Raw genomic sequence first — 23,199 nt, forward strand, 5'->3', positions numbered from 1 at the left:
CGACTGCCATTGTTGATAATCTTGGTAAGTGTAAGTGATAGTCGATTCATCAAACGATGAATGAACTTTGCAGGGCGATTCCGAAGTGATCGACTATTTTCAATCGCCGTATCTCAAAATAATTAAAACAAAAACCTTCCATTCTAAAATTGTACCTTATTTAACAAGTCTAGGACATTTCATATGTATTGCTGTAGACAGGCTCGTAAGACTTATCACATAATAAGCTCGATAAATAGATAAGTTATTGTTTGCTGAGAAGAAATATTTATGATTCGATTAAAGGCTATCGGTGTGTTGAACCTAACGCTAAGACACAACATTGTGGGACCATCTGTTACCTCGATCAGCTCGTAGCAATAGTACGTGTCGGCGTTATAGTGTCAACGGAGTAGAATGATAAGTGCGATATGGATCATAATATTGGCATAGTATGTTCTTTCAATCATTGAATGCAACGAAAGTCGGGCTGACCACTATTATGGGATAATTTAATTCTATATTTTATGCGTATGCGCATACTTCAGGTTTCGTATTTCTCCATAAAGACGTTTCAAACGAATTATCTCATGAACTTCGAACATGATTTAAATAGAAAATTAGTACTATTGACCCCATTAGATAAAAAGAACAGGGATTTGTGTTGCTTTTCTATCCCTAAATCAACTCCTAGCTTAAATAGCATTAACTTCGTATCCCTCATTTACTATCTTCGCATGACACTAATTTTTCTCTTGACCATCTTGCTACCTAACACAATTTTCAATCTTCCGGATCTCACATCATTTTTCTATTGTCTCTCATTCTCTCTCCTCTGCTGTTGTAGTAGAGAAAAAATAAAAACAAACATAAAACGCGCCCTTCTGAATTTGGCATAATAATAAATCCGCATTCTCGTTGTCTGATGCTTACGCAATATTCCGTTCATTATGTTTACTGATGAAGCCTCGTCCAAGGATTCGTGATTAATCGTCGTGGCCTCACCTCGTAGGAATCCGTGTCAAGAAAGTGTAGCCTTTTTGGGCATGTTAAACAAACACAACAAACGAATATCGTGTATTTGTTCTGGCATTTTGCAGTCTTGTGTTATCTTTTTTTATGCGTTTCCTCAATTTGTGTACATACGAGGGGGCAGTAGTAGGTAATAATAATAAGAACAAGGTTCTAACAAAACCGCCATTTGCTGAACGAAAATTAAGCAAAGGCTAACCTTAATGCCAAAATGCATACAACTTCGGGGCCACAGTGTCGTTTGCAAGCAGACAATTGAACGGACATCAAATCACGTTTGTACGCCACTCAATCAGTTTCTGCAAGCGTGAGTCCACTTTTTTACTTAAGCATTTTTCATGCTGTCACAACTGTTATGTTTACATACACTCACTTAGAACACTCTATGCGATTTGCAAGCCTGTTTAGTCTACAGATTTGTAGAATTCAATTTTTAACATAAATGCTGCATTCTTTTGTAACCGCCGTGGCCCTGAGGCTTACCACCAAATGGCCTCTGGAAATTCAAATGCATATCAAACCACATTCCTGTTGCATGTCATCCCTGGCAATATGATTATCTTTTCAACAATCATCCAATTGCGCCATCTGGTATGTGACGGTACTCTGCTCATGGAAGTGTGTTCAAGGAAGAACCTGTGGGTGTCATCGAGGAAGCGGAAGAAGTGGAGGATGACGATGGCGACAGTGGTGAAGTCAACGGGGCGGATGCTGTTTTTGTACGTGCACCCGTAGTACCAACATGTCCGCATTCGACCGTAGCCTCAGTAGGAGCTGACAATTCCGAAGTATTCGGCAGCGAGAAGAACAGATTGCGCAGAATGTGAGTGCGTGATTTTGTAGGCCCAATTGGTGGCTGTTCCTGTGTAGAATGATCACTTAAGGAGCTTGTGGATAGTGGAGGTGATTCTAACGATTGCATTGGCTTCAATTCGTTTCTTTGATTCTGGGCAGCCTCTGTATAACCGGTAGCACATACCCCCGCACTGAATGTTGAAAGTGCTGGCTTTTCTACCAAAATTGCCCTATTAATTGCTTCGTTTGACGAGCAACTGCTACTGCTTGACGCAGTGGGAACGGTAGCCGATTTCGTAGCAAGACTTGCATGTCGTGCCGCGAACTCGGGAGACGGATCAAGGGATCCAGGCTGTGTTTTCTGCTGTAGTGCAGATGCTCCTGCGGATAAAATTGTTGTCTGGGATTGTGTTGTGTTGCGCTGTGGTGCTGTCACAGCTAACGAGGAGCTGGATGATACAACATGCTGACCCGTAAGTGTTTCCTCTTGCTCCAGTTCCTGCTCCAGACTGACGTTCTCCGGAATATTGTACGAACCGGTGGTACTGTCTACCGAAAGGTTACGATGCTGACTGGAGCTGAGCTTGGGAATCAGCTTGCCAAAATTGATGCGCTTATGCGCTGAAGACACACTGGTAGAATCGAAGTCATCCCGGAATGAACGTTCAGAGCTGCGAAAGGATCGTCCGCTGCCCAAACTTGCCTTATCTGCAGCTGTGTCCTGCAAAATTGCGTAAATCATAAATAAGCGGTAAGCTAAAGTGTGTGATTCATTTTTTAGCCACCCTATTTACCTGATCCGGCGGGATACTATACAAGAAATCACAGGAATCTTTCTTACTGTCAATAACGAACGACACGGTGTTGTCGAAACGTACCCTTTCGGAAGTGCCATCTTCGCTGAACGCACTTGATTCTGCTTGCTGTTTGTAACTCAGTATTGACCCGGCTAGTGCCTTGGTGGAGGCTGCATCGTTCAGCGTGTTGCCAGATTTCTCACTAACACATGTCACCGCAGAGGCCGTCTCCGATGTGCTCACATCAGCCTGTACCTCCAAACGGTGTCTAACGAAACATGAGAAAACAGAATACAGAATATATAGAATCTTCAAATATTTTTTTAAAGTAAAACAATTCTTACCCTGTAATGCTGCCAGCTAGGGCCGTAGTGGACGGGTTCGTTGCACCATATGCTGAGTGTTGGCTTGAAACGCCGAGATGGCTTCCGCTGGCCACACTAAGACTAACTTCTCCAATGCTAGTGGCTCCAATGCGTGAAACCGCATCCACACTGGCAGCGTCTTGTTTTGTTGACAACGAACGAAACACAAGTAATAATCAATTATTTTTTAAGCCAACCTTCATTCAAATGTATTATGTCCCTTCTTACCATGGTTTCGGGAACCGTTATCCTCTTCCTCGTCAAATTCAAATTTTGTTCCTTCGCCACAACCAGCCCGGCAAAGCGAGACAGGTACAACACCGTACACATAAAACAACAGTATTGGCACACCAATGGCAACTGCTAATCCAGCAAGGACAGGCGAAACAATTACCTGAAAGTACAACATTAAACAAGGAAAATCATATTATTATTATTACAATTGATGACAGGATAGTGCTAAATGCAAATGATCACATTGTGTTTTTTTTTATAAAACTAACAATATTGTGGGCTTATCCTAGAATTATCTGGTGTAATTCGATATAGATATGATTTGAGGAATCATTCTACCAGTTTCAACTTCTTCATTTTGTTCGCGTCGTCCATATCTACGGTTACAGCAATAAATATGAAAAATATAAGAATAACAGTGAAAAAATAATATTTTCTATAACAACCTGTTGAGCTAGCTCCACAGAGCAGTGTAAATTTTAAAAGAAGAATAAACTGCTACACTGAGAAGAGCGAAGAAAACTTAACTTTATTATAGTTTTTTAGATTATGCTGTAATAGTAGAATGACCGGAACAACCGTTTACAAAACGCAAGCCTAATGAATGCATAGTGTATACACATTTTCCAAATCACACCCACACACCAGATAAAATTATATATACTAGGAGAAGCAAATAGAAAAGCTGAGGCAGGCACCCGTTTGCAGTAAGCGTTTCCATTTTTCGTAATGTAGGTCATTCTCGATTCGCTTCTGACGTCACTACGCTTATGTGAAAGGATTATGTTTTCCTAAGGAACTTTGACATAGGGTGAAAGGGCTCGGTTTATATTTAGGAAGAAAGATTTCAACAAGTCTAGTCTGGAACATTGCAGGCACATAGAAAACATTATAGTTGGGGCATAGCTATGGGGTATTTGTGCAGTAAAGGTGAAAGGCTTATCGTTTCAATTGCAGCAGGATAGAGAAAGGCGCAGGGAGTTGACGCGAAAAATGTAGTTAACCATCACAAATAGCCGCAAGAGACGTGCACACAAGCTAGAACGCCAGGGTGTTCTAGGGTATGTATTCTTGTTGACCAGTTAATCGCTACTAGCGTACGTACATATCGACGATCATGGGCCCTCCCTACTATCACCGTCAGGTATATGCTATTAGATGGAAAACGACACTTACAACGCAGCAAAATATCATAGGGAGCGGATCTCTAAAATATTCAACAGATGCTGCTTGCCAACGTTTACTGATTAAGAAATAGAACACATACTACTGATAAGCAAAGGATATACGCGATGCACCATGAAAAGCTCACTAAGTTGAGTGCTCAAACACGATGCTTGAACAAGTTTGGGAAGACACCTAGCCCGATATCGAACAACTACGTAATTTAATTTTCAATGATCAATAATTTAGAATCGAATTGCATTCACAATTTGCATCATACAATAGTAACCACCATCAACTATTAAATTGCTATATTTTAAATATGGTCTAGCCTTGTAATATTGAAATATTTGTGGGGAACCTTTGCCAACTTCACAATATTCAAAGAATATAGGCAAAGAACAGCAAATCATTCATAGTATGTTGTTGTGGTTCATTCATTATTCACTGCCGAGTAAATGAGTTTCTTTTCAGCTTCAAATGGTACGAAACGAATGCCACTTTGAATTACCAACGAAAACTAGAGAAACGGATTCCGTACCAACTTGAGCGAGTATCTTTGCTAAACACTTCGATCAACTGGACTTATCGGTGTTATTGAGTTGGAAAACATTTTCACTAATATTTTCTCCGGTAGCTTACTCCTTTAAAAGTTCAGTAGCACCGAAGACATCAATCATGTAATCGATAAATGCTAAAACCAACCTTGATAAATCGAACGAATAGCCATATCACATGTGCAGATGAAAGTGGGCTTATTTCAAAACTTTTTATTCAAACAACATAATGCTAACACTCGGCTAGCACGGAGCAGTGCTCATAAAGTTATTGAAATAAAATAAGGAATTCGGCAAATCCGTCCGTATAAAAGACCAACCTAGTTTTTGACGATCGATTTTACTACATTCTCTCCTCCATAAAATAACCTTACCGCTGACGGTTAATATCGTATAAGGGGAATTTAATGTTATTCAACATTTGAAAAAAAAATCATATGACATTGCCTGTCTCCGTTGACATTTCACTATAACTATTTGAAATATTCCACGAAATTGAAAATGCATTGCATATTATGTGAAGGAATAGTGAAAGGTGACAATAATAGTTGAATCGTTTTGTTTGAAGAAAAATTTATATAATTTAGCATAAGTGTAACATCAGAGATTTAACGATGATTCATTAATACGTTTAAATTCGGGGTCAACGAAACCTCGTTCCGGATATTGCGCTGCTTCTTCATCGGAAGGTGTGCCTTTGCAGTGAAATATGGCCACACTTGTAGTCAGGTCGGTAGGTAGTGGTAGGCAATTTTAGTGCCGCAAGGACCCTTCCACACAACCCACACACGCTGCATCTGTCTATCAGTCTTGGATCCAATGCTTATTTTTAATGTTCTACACATTTGGTTGCTTCGTATGCAACTGTTGTTGTGCCATGATGCTCCGAATAAGCGACCAAATGACGACAGTTGAAATCCAACCAAAGAGCAAGAGCACACACTGTCTACAGGAACCATCGAGAGAGCTACAGTCAGCTTTTTTTGCTAAGTTTTCTAAACTGGTACACCGGAAAACTCTCCTACCAGGAGGATTGGGACAAAGTGTTCGTTACACTGGAACCTCGAACTTTGGTATAGCATCGCTGTTTGCACTCTCTCTCTCTCTCTTTGCTGAATAAATGAGGGGCCAAACCATGAAGCATAACTAATGCAAAAGAGAATGCACTCCCCTTTTCACTCACAAAGTTGCTCCCAACATACATTATACCAGTTGGAGCATAACCCAGTAATATGCCGAGCCCTCGGTATAATGTATTAGGTATTGCTTTGCAGGCCACATCGCAGACAGACGGCCAGTTGGAATGAAAGATTCGTCACGTTCGGGTGTGTTTATTGTAGTTCACGTGTCGACGTCTGAATGACGACCGATGGCGAATCAGTTGTAACGACACTTTCGTTGGCGGAAGTAAGAATTCCAGCGGCAAGAAAAACTGGAAGAAACGTGGAATCCGTTCGATAATATTGTGGTGCTTTTGTTACGGAAACATCATTCACTTTCGTGATTGTGCTACGGTGCCATTCGATGGTAAGCAGTTTACATTGGAGTGATTGTATCAGCTTATTAGCTTTAAACAAGTTACCTGTAAAAGAGCACTGTTTATTGTGTAATAATAGAACGGTAACAAAAATAGCAATTTGTGGACTGTATAACAAGAACAAAGTTAAAATAGTGTAGTACACAGATAAAACAGCACACATAAAAACAGATGGACTTTCGTTGGAAAGAACAAACTTCCGTTGTCACACACGAACGGCAATGAGGGTTTGAACTGGGAGCAAAGGGGCAATCATGTGCTATGTTGGTATGTTCTCTCCGTGTGATCAACAGCCAGTCAAACATATTCTATCGAGGTACAGTAACAAAGGAAGGTGTGCCGCCTATGAAAGATCTCTTCTCTTGCGCCCTCTCTCTCCAGTTATAAAAAAGTATTACACTTTTTTTGTGTCGAGCATTAATATTGTCAGGTCAACACCATTTCAGACCATCCCCTTCTTCTTCTAAATACATTTTTGACACTCTACTTAGCAATTTTTATATATTATCTGCCTTAGTGTTACACTACCTTAAAGAATAATGAGGTGTGCATTTTTGTGTTCTTTTTATCAATTAAACACTTCTTAAAAGTTTCAACAAATCAGCTGTAGCGAAAACATGAATATTTCCTCTTGCTGTAAACAGTTTTACAAGAAACGACATCTAACTGAAGTTAAGCTTCAGCTAAATGTCATTAGGCTAATGGCCATTTCTTATCAGTTAAAGAAGAGGTGCGGGAAAATTTCATCAAATATTAATTATCGACAGGGAGGCTCTATTTTACTAGCTACCGAAGAACAAAATACCATATGAAATTACTTTGACCAATTTTAACGTTCATACCAGCGGTCCTGTAGGTTTTCTCTCCAGCCAACCTGGGATAGTATTGTATCAGGGAGTACATAGTGAGAGCGAATGTTTATTTTTTTCGGTCGTAGACGTTCTGTTTCTCTCGTTCTGATTTTTTTTCCAATTTATTTGTCCTTGACCTAGAAATTCCTAGGAAACCGAGTCGTGTTGTCAGAAGAGTACATCATCTATCAGAATATTTAACTACGCGTGGTAAATATCTCCTACTATCTGTTGAAAAGATAAATCCGAAAATATCCTACGAAAGATTCTTTATAAGCAACATTTATTGAAAAATGCTACTTATTAAAGGATGCGTATTGCACTGCACTGATTGTTAAATAACTGTAGTTTGTATTTAAATTGATAGGTACGGGATAGCATACCAATACTTGGGTACACCCTATTTTAATTGAACACCACCAGGAAAAAAAGGGGAACACAAGCATCGAGGAAGGTCAATGATTCCAAGCGAATAATTTTCCATAAACGAGCTGGTTTCCACTAGAATCTATTTATATGCGTTATACAGCTAGGGGACCGACTTTGTCGTGCATCAGCTTCGTATGTCATGCTTTGGCAAAACTGTACGTACATATTTATTAATAGGGCTTTCTTCTTTTCATCTGGTTTGCAGCCAACCGTGACCCATCCTTTACGAAGAGTTGATAGACCGTAATCTTTAAACGAGGATAGATAACTGTTTAAAACCGCACAAAACATCATCGATAGAATACGAACGGGAAAGCAAAAACCAGACAACGATTCAACGATAATCATGTCAGATACAGAGGAAGATTCAACCTGCTCGGATAGCTGGCCCATCACCGAGGATTGGTTAATGGAGGTTCTCAAGAAACATCACGAGGTGCGGTCCGGAATCAAAATTACCGACTTTAAAGTGAAACAAGGCTGTCAGGATGGGGTGAATAATCTAAGCGATATCCTATCCGTATCCGTGGTATATGAATTTGAAAGAAATGTCGGTGATGGTACTGAACAATCGTTGGATATTGTAGTTAAGCTGCTACCGCAGGATCCATTCAGCCGCTACTTTGTAACAGAGGCTCAGTTCGATCTAAGGGAAATCAAATTTTATACAAGTGTATGTATTGCTTGCATATATGTATGTTTCCACAATACAATAACTTACGAAACGATTGTTTCTCCTTGATAACGTTATATGTAGATCCTTCCAGACCTAATGGCATTTCAAGAGCAGTACATCCCGAAAGAGCTCGGTAACATGGTGATATCAGTGCCAACCTGTTTCTACACGCAATATGCACCGATCGGAAACAACACTAACACGTCTCTTAGCAGTCCCGATTCAACAGAGAGTATACTAGTACTGGAGGACATGCGATCCCTTGGTTACAAAGGAGCTAATTTTACAACTGGTCTTTCCCTCGGTCAAACCGAAGCAGCCATTCGCGCCATCGTAACAGTGCATGCGCTCTCGCTGGGACTCAAGATAAAAAAGAAAGTAGATCTCAATGAGAAGTATCCGGTAAGCAATATTGTGAAAGGTTGAACAAAATCTCCACATTTGTTGAGATTTTAATTTCACAGATTTTACCTATAATTTACAGTTCCTGTTCCAAACGACACGTGCAACTGAGAGCTACCAGCAGTTAGTCGAACAAGGAATGCCTCAACTAACAAAATTCCTTGAACTGAAACCTGGTTTTGAAAATGAACTGAAAGCACTGAGCAAGATTCGTCCCAAAACGAAGCTTCTTATAGAAACATTGCTGCAACCTATCGAACCCATGGGGCTGATCACACACACGGATTTCTGGTGCAATAATTTGCTGTTCCGTAGCGAACCGGACGATGAGCGGACCGACAGTTGCACTATTCTTGACTGGCAAATGGTAACGTACAGCCGTCCAACGAATGATCTTGCCTTGTTGCTGATATCGTCCATTCCGTCCAACACGCGACGCCAGCATACGTCCCGACTGCTTGACCTCTACTACGGGGCTCTAAAGTCCTACTGCCTTAAGATGGATGTCGATATTGAGGCGGATCTTGGATACAGTCGTAACAAAATGGATTGCGAGTATCGACAGTCCCTACTGCTTGCGTTACTGTTATGCATCGGGTCGGTAGATATCGCTATCGGTAATCCGACGGCGGAGCAACGGCTCCTGGATGTTTTACGGGACTTTTACGAAGAGGGTGTCCTGAGTCTCGAGGGCTATGTTTAAAAAATACTTCTCGTTACATGTTTTTTCAAACATCCAAAGAAAGTTTACGAACACAACATAAGCGTTAGTGTTTTACCAAATCACACACACACACACACAACCATTTTCGAATGACAGACACGATGCGATGTTATACATTAATCTACAGGGTATGATTCGAGCCACTCAAAGAGTGGTTTAAGAAATTGTTCTAGACATTGAGTTGCAAAACTTTGCTAACAAACATTTCATTTGATAATTATTGCCCCTCTAGCCTGTAACAATGGTTTTAATCGTGCTTCTGCATTACATTAAAAACAAAAAAAAAAACAAAACAAAACGGAAACAGAATTTGAAAATGCACAAAAGAGTACAGCTATTTCAATTTTACTGCAGGGTTGGTGGATTATTATGCTTAAGCGCATATTTAAGACACCGGAAAATGCTTTTAACAAAGATCATCCGATAAGGCAATTCAAATGATTAAATAAAGTGTTGATTACAAAACCATCATATTGAATCTTTATGTGCGAATATCACAATAACATTATGTTGTTTGTAGGTATTGGATATTGTAAAAATGTTTATTTTAAATGGTACTATATTCGTGCTGGTCCCACAGTTTAGCGAGTGTTACACATATGGATAAGCTATTTTATAAAACTCAAATATTTCGCAGTTCTTTTTCATTATTTTTTCAATAGCGAAAATGAATCTTTATCACCTATTGTCACTATATTTATTAGCAATAAATGGATTTCCTCAAATATGGCATGAGATCCGCAATAACACATAAATGAGATCAATATTTAAGTAAAACCAAATCTCATTTATAATATTCAGATATTGATATATATTCAGATATATATTTTAAAAAATTTGATGGCCAGGAAAGTCAAGGTTGGCGATTTTTTATTCAAATAAAACGCTCGAGCCATACTGCCATACTTAAGGTCGCAATATATGAACCAACAAAATTAATCGGTGTATCGGTGAACTGTTTTCAAACGCAAACTTTTTGGAAACCGCAACTTTAAAAAGTGTTGGCATGTCATATCTGGCTTTCCTTGACGTTTTTAACTATCCGGAACTGGATTTTTATTGCAACGTACGAGGGATCAGTCTTTGAGTAGTATTATTTACTCGTGTTACCATAGGGCCAGTGATACTCATTGTTTACTATTTCATAATAAGACCATAGAGTGCTACTTTTTTATTAAGTAATAAACACTTACCGATGCCGTCACTCCTCCCAGAACGGCGAAATTTCTTTTATGCTTGCCTGCTGACTTGTACCGGGTATGTATCTTACGTCCAACCCAGACAGGTATTCCTAAAACAAAGATAAAGCATATTTTTTATTAATCCAAATTGCCATGCATATACAACCATCAGCAAAATGCTTACCAATAATCATCGCTGGTACGGCGATTCCTGCCACTAGAGCAATTCCTAGTGGGGCACCCACCAGGGTTCCGAGCTGCCAAAGCAGTTTCTTTTTTCGTGACCATGGTTTTTTACCCCAGAACGTACATCCCGAAGGGCTCAGATAGTGAAGATCGCTGATTTCCTTCATACACAGCCAGCAAAACTCTGAACCACAGATAGCACACACCATGTGATTGCAGGAACCGTCATCCATCTTCACTATAAGCACCTGGCAACGCGGACATGGTTTAATTTCGTCTTCTGTAATTGAATATAAAAATGTAAAAATATTATATAAACACAATATAAAAGCAGTTCAACTAATGGCGTCGTTCGTGGAGAAACAAAGAATTATTGAATACAGGACAATAGGGAACAGGTGAACTTCAAAGCTTAATTTGATACAGTGGAAATGAAAATGGAAACAGGAGCCAAGTTGAGAAATCTTACTATGTTGTGAATTTTTTCTAATACTACCGGACAGGGCGCGCGTTGGGCTTTGCCGGGAAGCGCGGGCCGCATCGCATGTTTGGTCGGGATGCCACTCTGCCTTGCAATGATAGCAGAACTGAACGTCACATCCCGGCCGCTGACAGCATATTCTAGGACAGGAGGCACATCCGGTAGCGATAACTGCATACGTGCAATCTGGTCCTGGACACCATCGAGAATCTGGATCAGATAACAGCACCCGCCGAACCATAAAATCCTCATACTTTGTGATGGCCGTTGGGAACGCCTTAAGAAGCGCTTGTATGTCAGTCGGGTGCATCGAATCCGAGCATTGTGGACAGCTGATATCCGTGCGCGATTCTGAGATCTGGATCATTAGATAATTTTCCAGGCACGCTCGACATGCATAGTGTTTGCAATTCAGCAGTGGATAGTACTCGTCGCTAGTGGGTAACACGTCATAGCATAAGGGACATTCATCGGGTACTTTTCCGGCAGTGGACGATGCATTTGTTCCGGCTCCCCCGGCCGTACTAGAACTTCCTCCCTTACTATGCAGACTATGCGATGATTTGTGGCTGCTAGGGGTGAGTTTCGAGTTCGCTGTCCCACGATCTAGATTACCCGGCGAGTTTGTCGAATGTTGCGAAGATGCGTCGGAATTGTGCTGAAAGAAAATTTAAGAGATTAATTGTGATGGTTTTAAATAATAGTTGCATCGAAACAGTCAGTTTAGCAATATTCTGCTATGTTGTAAAGCATGTCAGAGTTCGATTGTAATATTCAGAGACTCTGCCGCACTAACGTAGCTTGACTGCTTTGACAAGAAAATATAATACGCTGTATAATATCTATGATTACTGTTATCAAACAGCTTAAACTATGGATGTTATTGTTGCGTTAAAATACTAAAAACATTTGATCAGATCAGATCTCGCATCGCTTTCAAAACGATTTTCAAACCGTCCATTTTAAATATATAAACAACGCTGTAGATCAAACAACAGATTGGCGTACGAAACAAAGAGCAGAACCAATACATTCGACGCTGCTATCTTATCAAGTGCCGCGAATATCATCCAGGTGATTAGAATTTCAGTTTGCCAAAACAAATACAATCCATACTGCTCACCTTATTACTGCTATGGCCTGAAGATCCAGTCTTATCATGCTTTCCGCCCCCATTGGAACCGCTCCCATGTCCACCGCTTCCTCCACTGTTGCTGCCTCCTTTTTCCGCGTCGCACAGCCTCTGACCGAGCGGCGGGCTACCGCGAGCTGCCCTTGCACTTTGCAGCAACAATCGCCGCAGAGGGAAGTTCAAGTTGAAGGTATTTCGACTTGTACCGCGCATTTTGTCGCATTTACACACACCCGCTGCACTCTGCGGTGAAAATGTCACTCAAATACACATACCCCAGATCCAGATGGAAGATCTATGTTTCTATCTAATATTAGTGAGTGCGTTTTTTGTGCATCAGCTCAGTAACGATGATTTTGCAATGCATTTGTTGCATTTATTGATGACTAATATGCTGATGCCTTTTATAGTAACCTAGTGCCTGTATTCCACAACTCAATAGTGAGGCAAGTTGCCAAAACAAGAGCTGATTCAGAACAACACAAACATTCCTCAGAAATGTAGTAAACGCCTGGAGCGCTTTCGTCACTTATCCGATTCTATCAATTTGTTTCTACTACACACTATGAATAAAAAATTGTCCATTTACACTGCGTATTAAGCTATTAAAAGTATTCAAAGATAACGTTTCTTTGTAATCCCAGTGTAATAACGATATCTTTATACAGCTACTAATGCAAATATTTCGCAGGTGGAAAATCTGAAAAGAAACAAATAAACATTATGATATTAATTGAGCTGTTTTCGTGCTAGTTTGTTATCTATGGATTACTGTTTGCAACAATAATGATTAATGAAGATTTCAATAATATTTACTGTAGTATTATTATTTAATACTATATGTGCTGTTTCAAAACAATTAAACAAGAACTAAATTGCAAAGCGGTTGCAGAACGTATCTTTATCCTAAAGGGTTGCCTCAATACTTTCAACATATTTTGACCCGCCTGTATGCATAACAATCCTCAGTTATAATTGATATGTTCTGTAAACGGAAAAAAGATCGATGAGAAGCTGACGTCAACAACGAACGGACGTTTGGACAAAGTGGGAAAAACAAACAAACAATGAAAATGGTGCAAAAAAGTACAACTTCTATTAGTGGGAATTACATTATTAGTATCTGAATTCACTTAACAAACAAAGTGATGTATCTATTTCACGCGTTTTCACAATTAATCAGCACAAAAACCATTGGAAAACGAAGAAAACCGAAAATCGTACGAATGATCAATCGGTCAACTAATCAATCCGACGCGTCGTACCGACGATCGTTGTCACTTCACTCAATTGTCAATTCACTAATCAGCCAAGTAACTGACGATCGTAGGAAAAAGACGGCAAATCGCGATCATTTACTATGCTATTATTTCGCAGGATGGGCAACGAGCCGCAGTAGTAAAAGAGCATGGTTTACCGAAAGATACAAAATTAGAGGGTTAGAGCACTTGAACTTGCATTTGTTTAGAAATGTCACTAAGGGCAAAAGACAGCGCATACATGGCAGACACACAAAAGTTCAAAAACTGTGAACAGGGCACGAAGAAAAAGAACGAGGGGAATGCCATTGCCATCGTGCTTTCATTTGAAAGAATTTGTTGTGCAAACCCATGAAAAACAAATTGCCGCAACAGGTCATTTTGAACCTCTCTTTTCAATGTTTTTCGATCCCATCGATTGTTTGGCAGCGAACGACCGAACCAGACATGACGACGCATTCTTAAACGTTCGATTGCCTTCGAATGATTTTTTTTTTTTACTTCTTCGAGCTGCATTCATTCGCGCACAACGATCACCTTCAAAAGCGACCAAACTTTATCACACTGAAAATTGTCCGTTGCCGTTCAACCGTGCGGTAACAGATGAAGGTTAATCAAAGCTGTGGCAAACGCTGATGTTGTCGTCGAGCGGGTGGTGCGACTACAATCTACAATGTGGGTGTCAGAAAATTTTCATCACACGATCCTACTCCTTTGAATAAAGTTGCTACAACTTGACGGTGCCTCGATGGCTCTCCATGACATGATAAGACACACACCGTGTAGTTTGAAGTTCGGTACCCCAACCACCGTGTCACAAGCCAGTCATTACATATATGCTTGATCGCCGCTTCTCTTCGCCCATTGAGGCGCAACAACAATATGGGGGATCCACTGTGGAGTCGATGCACGTGGCCATGGATCGTGTCACACCATCACCAACACGTTCTTGTCTTGCGCGATTGTTTATGGCATACGTTAAGGCGCAGTCACAGTACATACCGGTGGCGGATTGCTTGGGGAGGTTTCTCCTCGGGTGAGAGTTTTAGGCGTATACGCGTATAGTGTTGAGCTGTGGCTGTGCGTGGTTTGGCGAGTATGAAAATAAACATACTGGTAAAACGAACCTGTCTACCCTGGCATCATCAAGCAGCTATAGGTTACCACTTCAAAATATTCGAGAGTATCTACCGTAAAGTATTTAGTAAACGTAAAGCTTTTGTAAGTATTAGCTACAATTATGCTAATAAACAGATACATAAATTCCTTACAGATAAAGATTTCTTTAGTGTGTAGTCAATTCTAGCGCATAATATATGAATATAGTTGACCCAAATATTATTATTTTTTGCTTCGAATGGGATCAGTAACACTGCACGACGGAGTAAAAGTTTGTCATCGCTTATATTAAAAAAAAATCCTTCATCTAATTATTTAATCGTGCAAAACTTTCGCGCGCTCATATACCACCTGATTCCGGTAGCGTTGTCCAATTGATGTCCACCACAAACACAGTACATTGAAATGCACTTTAATGAACCGTGACTAAATGGAATACGATCGTACTGTATTCACAAGTATTCTTATACTTCCGGGCCGTGTGTGCCATAGCACAATGTCAGAGCACTACCATTGGATGATAGATGAAAACACCAACGATCTTTTTTATTGCAACTCTGAACAACTCTGGTGCAAAACCGGTTTTTGTACACCGATTCAAAAGCATCACTCGTCACAGCAGCGGCAAGCGATGGCTTTTACGCCGAATCCCCACGACGAAGAAATCGAAAGTAAAGTAAACCCGCTCGAGTCTCACCATTTTGCCTATTCGATTGTAACGACACTGAGTGCAGCAAGGAGACTGAGAAAGGTACACACTAAAGCTTTTGCTAGTTGCAGTTAATAAGAGTTGCGCGTTGACACTGGAGAAAGTGATCGAAACTGCACTCTGTTTGTTGTTCAGTTGTCTCGTTGTAAGCAGTGTGCTATATTAGCCATTTAGTGTATTGTACACACTGGGGCTCTGTCGTAATGAAACAATAAGGATTACACTAGAATATCTATCCATATTCCCACTGTAGCTAAGCAAGACAGTTTGTCCTGTTGATAGTAAGTTTCGTTACGAACGCGGCCAGTCGAAAAAAAAGGCCCAGGAACGGAAGACACTCGCACATTCAGCGGTGGGTGATTGCTGCTATAATCAAAGCAAATTGATTGCAGATAATTGAGGAAATTGGGCCACCTCGGCTTGGGCGACGTTAGTCGAACTCGTTCCCTGGCCATGATACGGTTTGTGCCTTGCGACGTAATCAACGTTGCGCGTGGCAGCACGCAGAGCATTAATGCGCATCATCATCATCATATGCGTCATATAACGCTGAAGCATCGTACCAGGACGAACGGCATCAGCTAGCAATATTACAGTAACGACAGTTTCGGCACTTAGCAACTACTACCACGATGGGTTGTAATAGACTTAAATGGAAGCTATCTAGTAATGTGCTCGGTCGCATAGACGTGGAATATGCAAATGACCTTCAATTATCACAAACCAATTGGAAGGTTTCTTACGCGTTATCTATAACAATCTTGTGTAATTGTTTTGAAACAAAACATTCTCCAGCAGCACAATCGTGAGCGCGTGATAAAATTAGTAATGTAGCGAGATTTAGTCATTCCGTTCATCTGTTTGGATAGTGTAGTGTAAAGTTGATAAGCAACAAGTCAAACTGAACTACCAAACCACTAATGAGCTCCAGGTATTGATGGAACATTCAAACAGCTTAAATATTTCACCTCCTTTGCCCATAAATTCTGCCGTCCGAACTGAACTTTCGCGTGCCACTTACATTTCTCCTAAACATCTTGTAAACAGTCGATTGTGAGTAGCTGTGAGTCGTCTCATCAATTGAAGGGGGTGTTTCGTTGGATTGGGATTGAAATACTACAGCAGGACGTAATGAAAACCTGCTCAAACACTGACAACATCATCATCGTCAGCCGGAGAACAATGGTCCACCAACCCAACCACCAGCACAACAACATCAGATTGCATCACCGACGCTTGTCTGTGCCTTTTGCTTACTCTCACACACTCTCTGGTTGAGGTTGAGGGCCGTGGAGAACAGTTTATCTTCCTACCAACTCGTCCGAGATCGTCGCTCGAATGTTATGTCTTCAAAATGTTCGGTGGCACCAGTGCGCCTCTTAAAACCTTTGCTGACCACGACCCGAAAGGAATATGGTTGATCAATACCAAAACTTTCCATTACGGTGTTTGTGGCTTGGTTTGCCGTCATATCGTTTGGTCGATAAATAGATTTTTAACTTGCGACATTAGCGTTGGACATTTGAGTTTTAACATACTGTGATTTTTTTTTCGTCACTATAATTACACTTGGTTTGACTGGAATTTACAAACCCTTATGACTGCATGGAACTGAATTATACATGTTTGCCTGCTACTCCACACTCTGGATTTGGACCGCGACAACAGATTTGATAACATGGGACGAACAGGTTAACTGTGCGCCATGTTTAACCCACTGAGCCACATTTTGACGTCATTCCCACTGTCCGGAATGTCGGTAGTCGACCAGCAGACACTAAATCAATCCACAACAGCAACAGCACGAACTGATTACGTCGATACGACGCTAAGTATCAGTTTGCGTTAAGCTTTTGCACAGATGAAATCAACATACCGTCCACGAAAGCCGCAATGGAACACAATAATAACAAAAGCGCAACAAAAAACGTCGGAACGCTCTGCTAGTTCGTAGGAATGATGAACAAAAAGACTTATGCTAGTCGCACAGAAACAAACATCGGCGAAGCAGTTTACTTCGCTTAACATTAACAGGCAAGGAAAACTCGGCATAACATTTACGCCTTACGACAACACACCACAACATGACTCGGGAGGGCTGTAAGTAAACTGTTGCAGCAATTGTGTCGCTTCACTGCTAGGATTTGTCATGGAAAGAGTAAATTAAATGTGAGAAATTGCAATTGTGCAAGTTGCACAATTTGCATTCGGAACGGGGAAGCTTATGCCGCTACTTCATCGCACTAAAAGCGTGTATTATTAGCAACAGACAATCGTAAACCCCATTTCATAAATTGCATTTTATAACAAACCGAAAAACCTCAACGGAAAGTGTGAGTTTGATTGGGCGATTTTACTAAAAAACCAGAAACATCCACGCTCACATTACCTTTTTACAATTACGTAGCAAACACATCGGCGTCCTTGACCGACAGCAGGGAACGCGGTCCAGAGAGCTTCTTTTCCGGCTCGCACTGCTCTTCCTACTAAGATTGTGCTCAATAATCTGCGCAGATGATAATCGGAATGCGGGACGCCCGCATGTTTCCACGGCATAGTTCATTCTCTAACATGCATTGTACATGGCAGACATGCATGGAGGCAGCAACCGTACCGTTGTTTACGATCGTTCGCAACTAGCCGGATAGTTGAAGGCCGATCAAAGCGGAGTGCCGATGGGAAGGCTTTGACTCACTTCAATGAAAGCGACCGATGATGCTCCCGCCGCTTGTCACGACAACTACACCACAGCGAGAATGAATATGTTAGCCTGCCTGTGTTTGCAAAATTTCTCATGTTTTTTATTTCACATTTTAAGATTGTTGTTTAATAAAACTTTTCATTTTGCGACAATGTGTATGATTAATGGCATCGACGGAGAGTTGAAAGAGCTACGGACAGGAGACAATAATATTATAGTGCTGTGCATTTATTAAAAAACATCATTCTTTCGCAGTAAATAGCGGCACAAGGATACTTTACTCGCAATACTAAGGCCATGATAAATCACGGCTGAGAATACTGCATCTAAAACAAAAAAATATAACGGCACGTTATTGTTGTTTTGATAGTAACCAAACACAGACTAAAAGAACAGGTATCCGCACAGTCACATAAGTTTTAGTTTATGTGCCTTTATTCAATTGTTGTTTGATTGATAAAGCTTCAGTTCTAGGCAAAAATCATTCTATTTCGTTTCCGGTAGTAGTTCCGGGATAGTGTTGCGTGTGAGGAAAATGGAAAATTCTTTGCCAGATCAGTCGTTTGATAGATGGAGCGTGTAACAGAGATTAAACTTCATCCATTGACGGTGTTTAACATTACGGAAAAACGAACTATTCCATGTGTTTTGCCACTAAATAAAGGTTATCGCAAGGTGAGATTGGATGATTGCATCATCGAATAATTCAAGAAACGATTGCGTATCGTTTAACATTTCACTAGCACCAGGAACTCGGAACCGAGGTACCGATGGTTCCCAATCTTTGAAAGCTGAGCAAACTTTGAAATTTACTAGAAGGTCAAAAACAACACGCAAACACACCCCACTATCACGTTTATATTATAAACAAATCCAACCAAATCACTTGAGTCAATCAAGGCATATCATGCTACTATAGGGGTCGCATCGTTTTGCACCACAAGCATGATTCGAGAGCATGAGTCGTGTGAGAGCGAAAATGAATAATACACCATATGATGAATTCGGAATTGTGGATCGTCAAATTAAGTCCGGACCATTTTCACAATACGGAATCCATATTTTGTCACAGCATCCTCGCCGAAGGTCATACGTTCTGAAGCACGTGGAAGCGCGCGCGTAAATTTGTCGCCAACTTGTCGCAACAGACAAAAGCTATCCATAGCACACGAGCGCCATTGTCCCGCAGGGGAGAAGCACATGGAAGGGAAAATAAGGCACAAACAAATAAAAAACACAAGAGGACAATTTGCCTTATTGGTAATATCTATGCCAAGTAAAACAATTTAAGCTTCCCGGTCACGCTCATCCCGCTGTCGTAATGTGCAATGCCGGGATGTTCTAGTAAATGAACTTGTGAGCTCCACCAAGATGCTTTCATCATCGAACCAGGAGGTTCGTACAAATGATGCTTGCGTATGGAAGCGAATCGATGTATGTGTGCAAGTGTGAATGTAGCAGCAAACCTACCGCGAGTGTCAGTGCAATTAGTTGGCTGCCTCGCCCGTTTCAAACCCAGACGAGTTAAACGACCATCCCCGGGAATGGAATCGAACGGTTCAACCTTGCGCGACTTTGACGTTGGTGGCCGGCGGCTACAAACAGCAATGAATATGCAATCACGCACAGTTAAGCATGGCAAGCCAGCTCGCGCGTCTGTATGGCAAGTGTGCAATGCATAGGCACCACCGGTGTAATGTCAGAGCGAATTGTGCTATAAATTAATTATTACAAATGAAATGAACCTGTCGAACGTGCAAGCGACAACAGTCGACAGAAGATACAAGAGGACTGAAAAAAAAACACCACCGGTGAAGCCCCAAAGAATGCGGAGATAGAACCGCTCGTTCCCGGTGGATGGATGACGAACTGCGCGCAAAGGACGCTGCATCCGCTGAGGAGTGTGTTTTGGTTTAACGTCCAGCTCGTGTCTAATGCAATCGATGGGGGTGTCTAGTGATAATATATGCATTCCTGAAAGTCTTCAGTTTGTGTTGATCAAGTTGATAAGCATTCCGTTCCAATTTAATTCATAAAAGGTACCTAAAAGTATAACACAAATTTGCTATTGAGGTATTGTATAATTTGTTGCAGTGCTTGATCAAAATTGTTAACATGGAAGCAATGTTGCATCGCCAATTTAAAATACAGGAAACAGTAAGAATTTTGATAAACTCTAATCTAATCTCTAAAAACTAATTCATACATTGTCAACCACACGTAGTACACTCACGAGTAAATTACGCAAATCGTTTAAATTGTTTTCTAAGACGTGTCTTTGTCCGGAAACAATTTCTAGGAATTTTTTGCTTCTTAGCTGTCGATACAGCTTTGCAAATATCCTGCAAATCCGCCACTTCATCAAGCAGCAACTGAGAAAAAGACAGCACAACAAACCAAAGTCTGACGACGTTCACGGCGGAAGTTGCTAAGTGATGTAAACAATATTACAGCTGCGAGCAACCTGTTATTTCTCACAGTGCGTCAAACGATTGCCCTACCATCGTCGAAACACGTTGCAAATGGTAGAGATTCTAGAGAGAATAGTAGAGACATTCAATATACCAACACGATAATATTACACGTTTCTAGCAATGATCGGACCAATCTAGGATTTCTAGAACTACCCTCTGGCCACTTTGTCTTGTAAAATCACAGTTTAAATGTTTTCGCTAAAAGAAACGTTTTGTCTAATGACTTCGTAACAAAAATGGAAGGTCACACCGCCTACAGTTGGACGTTGGTGAAATGAACCGATCTTGAATGTAATCCATTTCTTGTAAACTAAATCAGTATAAAAAATACAACTACTCATAAAAAAGTATTACTAGCATATTACTAAAACGGATAACGAAAGAACAATTTCGTTTACGTTCGTTGCGTGTCTATTGCAAAATAATCGATTGATCTTAATTTTGTTTAAATAGTTTAATAGTGACATGAATTCCAAAGAGCCCATGTATATCTCACGAAAAATAAGGCAAAGCGTACATCATTGCTTCCATAAATTTAACTTTTTTGTTTTATTCCACTGATACAATTTCCTAAACAAGTTCCTTTGGACAAAAAAATCAATCGGTAGAATGCAGATATATGTCTTGTTAGATCGTACTGTATGCAGTACGAAACCGAAAATCTAACAAGACTAACTTTCACTAAAAGCATTAACGAGGCGTATGCGTATCTCTTATCCCAACATCGGTCATCTAAAGCTGCTCGTCAAAATGGCCTTGTTGTTAGTAGCGAAATTATTCCTAGAAATGTACTTATCAAAACACTTTTAGAAGACATTGAATTGATGCCATTTGAAAGGACATGACCTTAGTACTAGTGACTGGGTTGAAAATCTAATATTAAAACACAGGTATTTCTTGTGTGCAACAGTTAAAACAGGAGCAAAGAACGGCCTCGACACTTCGGGCTCTAACACCTGGAGATCATCGCGACTGTGTGTGTGTTTATGTGTGTGAGTATGTGCGCGCGTTTGGAATCACCTGCCGCAACTCGGTGACCTTTCGCGTGAAAGATCGCCACCCCAGGGGCGCAGAATAATTGTACAATTACCGTTACATATGACACAACACGATCGATTACGAGCAGAGGACAATCCATTGCCAGTGTCAGCAGATGGACATAGGGGAGATTTAAAAACCCATCGAACTCTTCAACATCGTCGACGTGTCTTGGACCGCTCCGCTGGAGGGGTTTCGCCGCATGTCCCCGTTTTAATTACGTTCGCCTTGACACAGACTGCGCGCGGACGAACGGAGCCAACCTCAGCCGACGGAGCGAATGTCAGACTGATGACAGCTGGAGCAACGCCAACTCAGTTTTTCGGCCCCAATTCCGTTTGCTGGGTCTATGCTGAAGCAAGCAGGCAGGCAGGAAGGAATATTGAAAGTATTCCGAGGCGAACCTGTTCAACCGACTGTGCGCTTATCATGTCATGTTGCGATGTTCGGAGAATTATTCGCACAAGATGTTCGCTAAACACGGATTACCGGTTAACAAAGTATGAATTGCACTATTAATAGACCTCCTGTGCTATCTTGGCGATCTCTGCGTCTCATTTTGTCGCCCAGGGTTTCTCTTACTGCGCTCATGGCCGAAGGCCTTCGTGTCCGATATATCGCACTGATGATCCTACACAGAGCGTAAAAATACATCGCCATATTTTCTTCCGCAATGGCGTTCGGCCACCTTTTGCTTACCGAGCTGCCTGCTGCCAGGAAAATGTTGGATGCCAGAGATAACTTCCGTTATTCGATGATAATTCACAGATTTGTGGGCATGACAACTTGCACAACCATCTTTTTTGCTAGGTAATAATAATACCAGAGCCTTGCGTTCTCGCCTGTTGCTATGGTAGCGTAACACAGATCGCACGTCGGACTTGCTGCCTTTTCACTTAAAACCCACAACGTTGCACTGGACAAATGCTTCAGCAATTGAGCTGCACTGTAAAAACTGCTGTTTTTCCACTCCCGATACACGGTGAAACGAGATGCTTGAGGATGGCTGCTGCTTGGTTCGCAGGGCAGCTTGCTCGGGATTACGGTAAATTATACACTACGCCTACATTCAACACTTTGCATCACGCACACATTCATGCGCTCCAGGCACTGCACTCAGCGAGGAAATTTGTTTGTTTGCTACGTTTGCTACTTATGCTGATACTGATTGAAAAACGCACAACTGTTTCTTCTTCGTACAGTCGCCAGTCCTCCTTCTTCTCGTTCGTGTTGTTCTTTTTTTCGAAATCGAGAAGGTTATATGCTTGCGTTTGATTCTCTAGTTGTCAGCTTGTTTATATCATGCACTGGACTACTAAACCATCGAACTAATTCTGCGGAAACGTTGAAATTGAACAAGGAGCAAAAATGCCAGTG

General features: G+C 41.0%; 2 protein-coding genes across 3 annotated transcripts; one reads left to right on the forward strand and one right to left on the reverse strand.

Moving 5' to 3' along the window:
- Positions 1 to 479: 479 nt before the first annotated feature.
- Positions 480 to 22,956, reverse strand: LOC128296716 (E3 ubiquitin-protein ligase RNF19A-like). Of its 2 annotated transcripts, none has more exons than XM_053032191.1 (9): positions 22,522 to 22,956; positions 12,514 to 13,222; positions 11,406 to 12,048; positions 10,908 to 11,189; positions 10,736 to 10,833; positions 3,197 to 3,362; positions 2,948 to 3,107; positions 2,601 to 2,871; positions 480 to 2,527 (listed from the first exon to the last, which is right to left on the reverse strand). In XM_053032191.1, the coding sequence occupies exons 2-9, from the start codon at positions 12,733 to 12,735 to the stop codon at positions 1,622 to 1,624; spliced, it is 2,748 nt and encodes a 915-aa protein (XP_052888151.1). In that variant the 5' UTR covers positions 12,736 to 13,222; positions 22,522 to 22,956; the 3' UTR covers positions 480 to 1,621. The 2 variants fall into 2 exon arrangements, with proteins under 2 accessions (XP_052888151.1, XP_052888150.1); XM_053032190.1 differs by having other exon boundaries at positions 11,379 to 12,048.
- On the forward strand, positions 8,087 to 9,932 carry LOC128296717 (uncharacterized). The gene is made up of 3 exons (XM_053032193.1): positions 8,087 to 8,413; positions 8,498 to 8,818; positions 8,901 to 9,932. The coding sequence occupies exons 1-3, from the start codon at positions 8,087 to 8,089 to the stop codon at positions 9,519 to 9,521; spliced, it is 1,269 nt and encodes a 422-aa protein (XP_052888153.1). The 3' UTR covers positions 9,522 to 9,932.
- Positions 22,957 to 23,199: the final 243 nt, after the last annotated feature.

Source organism: Anopheles moucheti, chromosome 2 (genome assembly GCF_943734755.1).
Source record: "Anopheles moucheti chromosome 2, idAnoMoucSN_F20_07, whole genome shotgun sequence".
Lineage (NCBI taxonomy): Eukaryota > Metazoa > Arthropoda > Insecta > Diptera > Culicidae > Anopheles > Anopheles moucheti.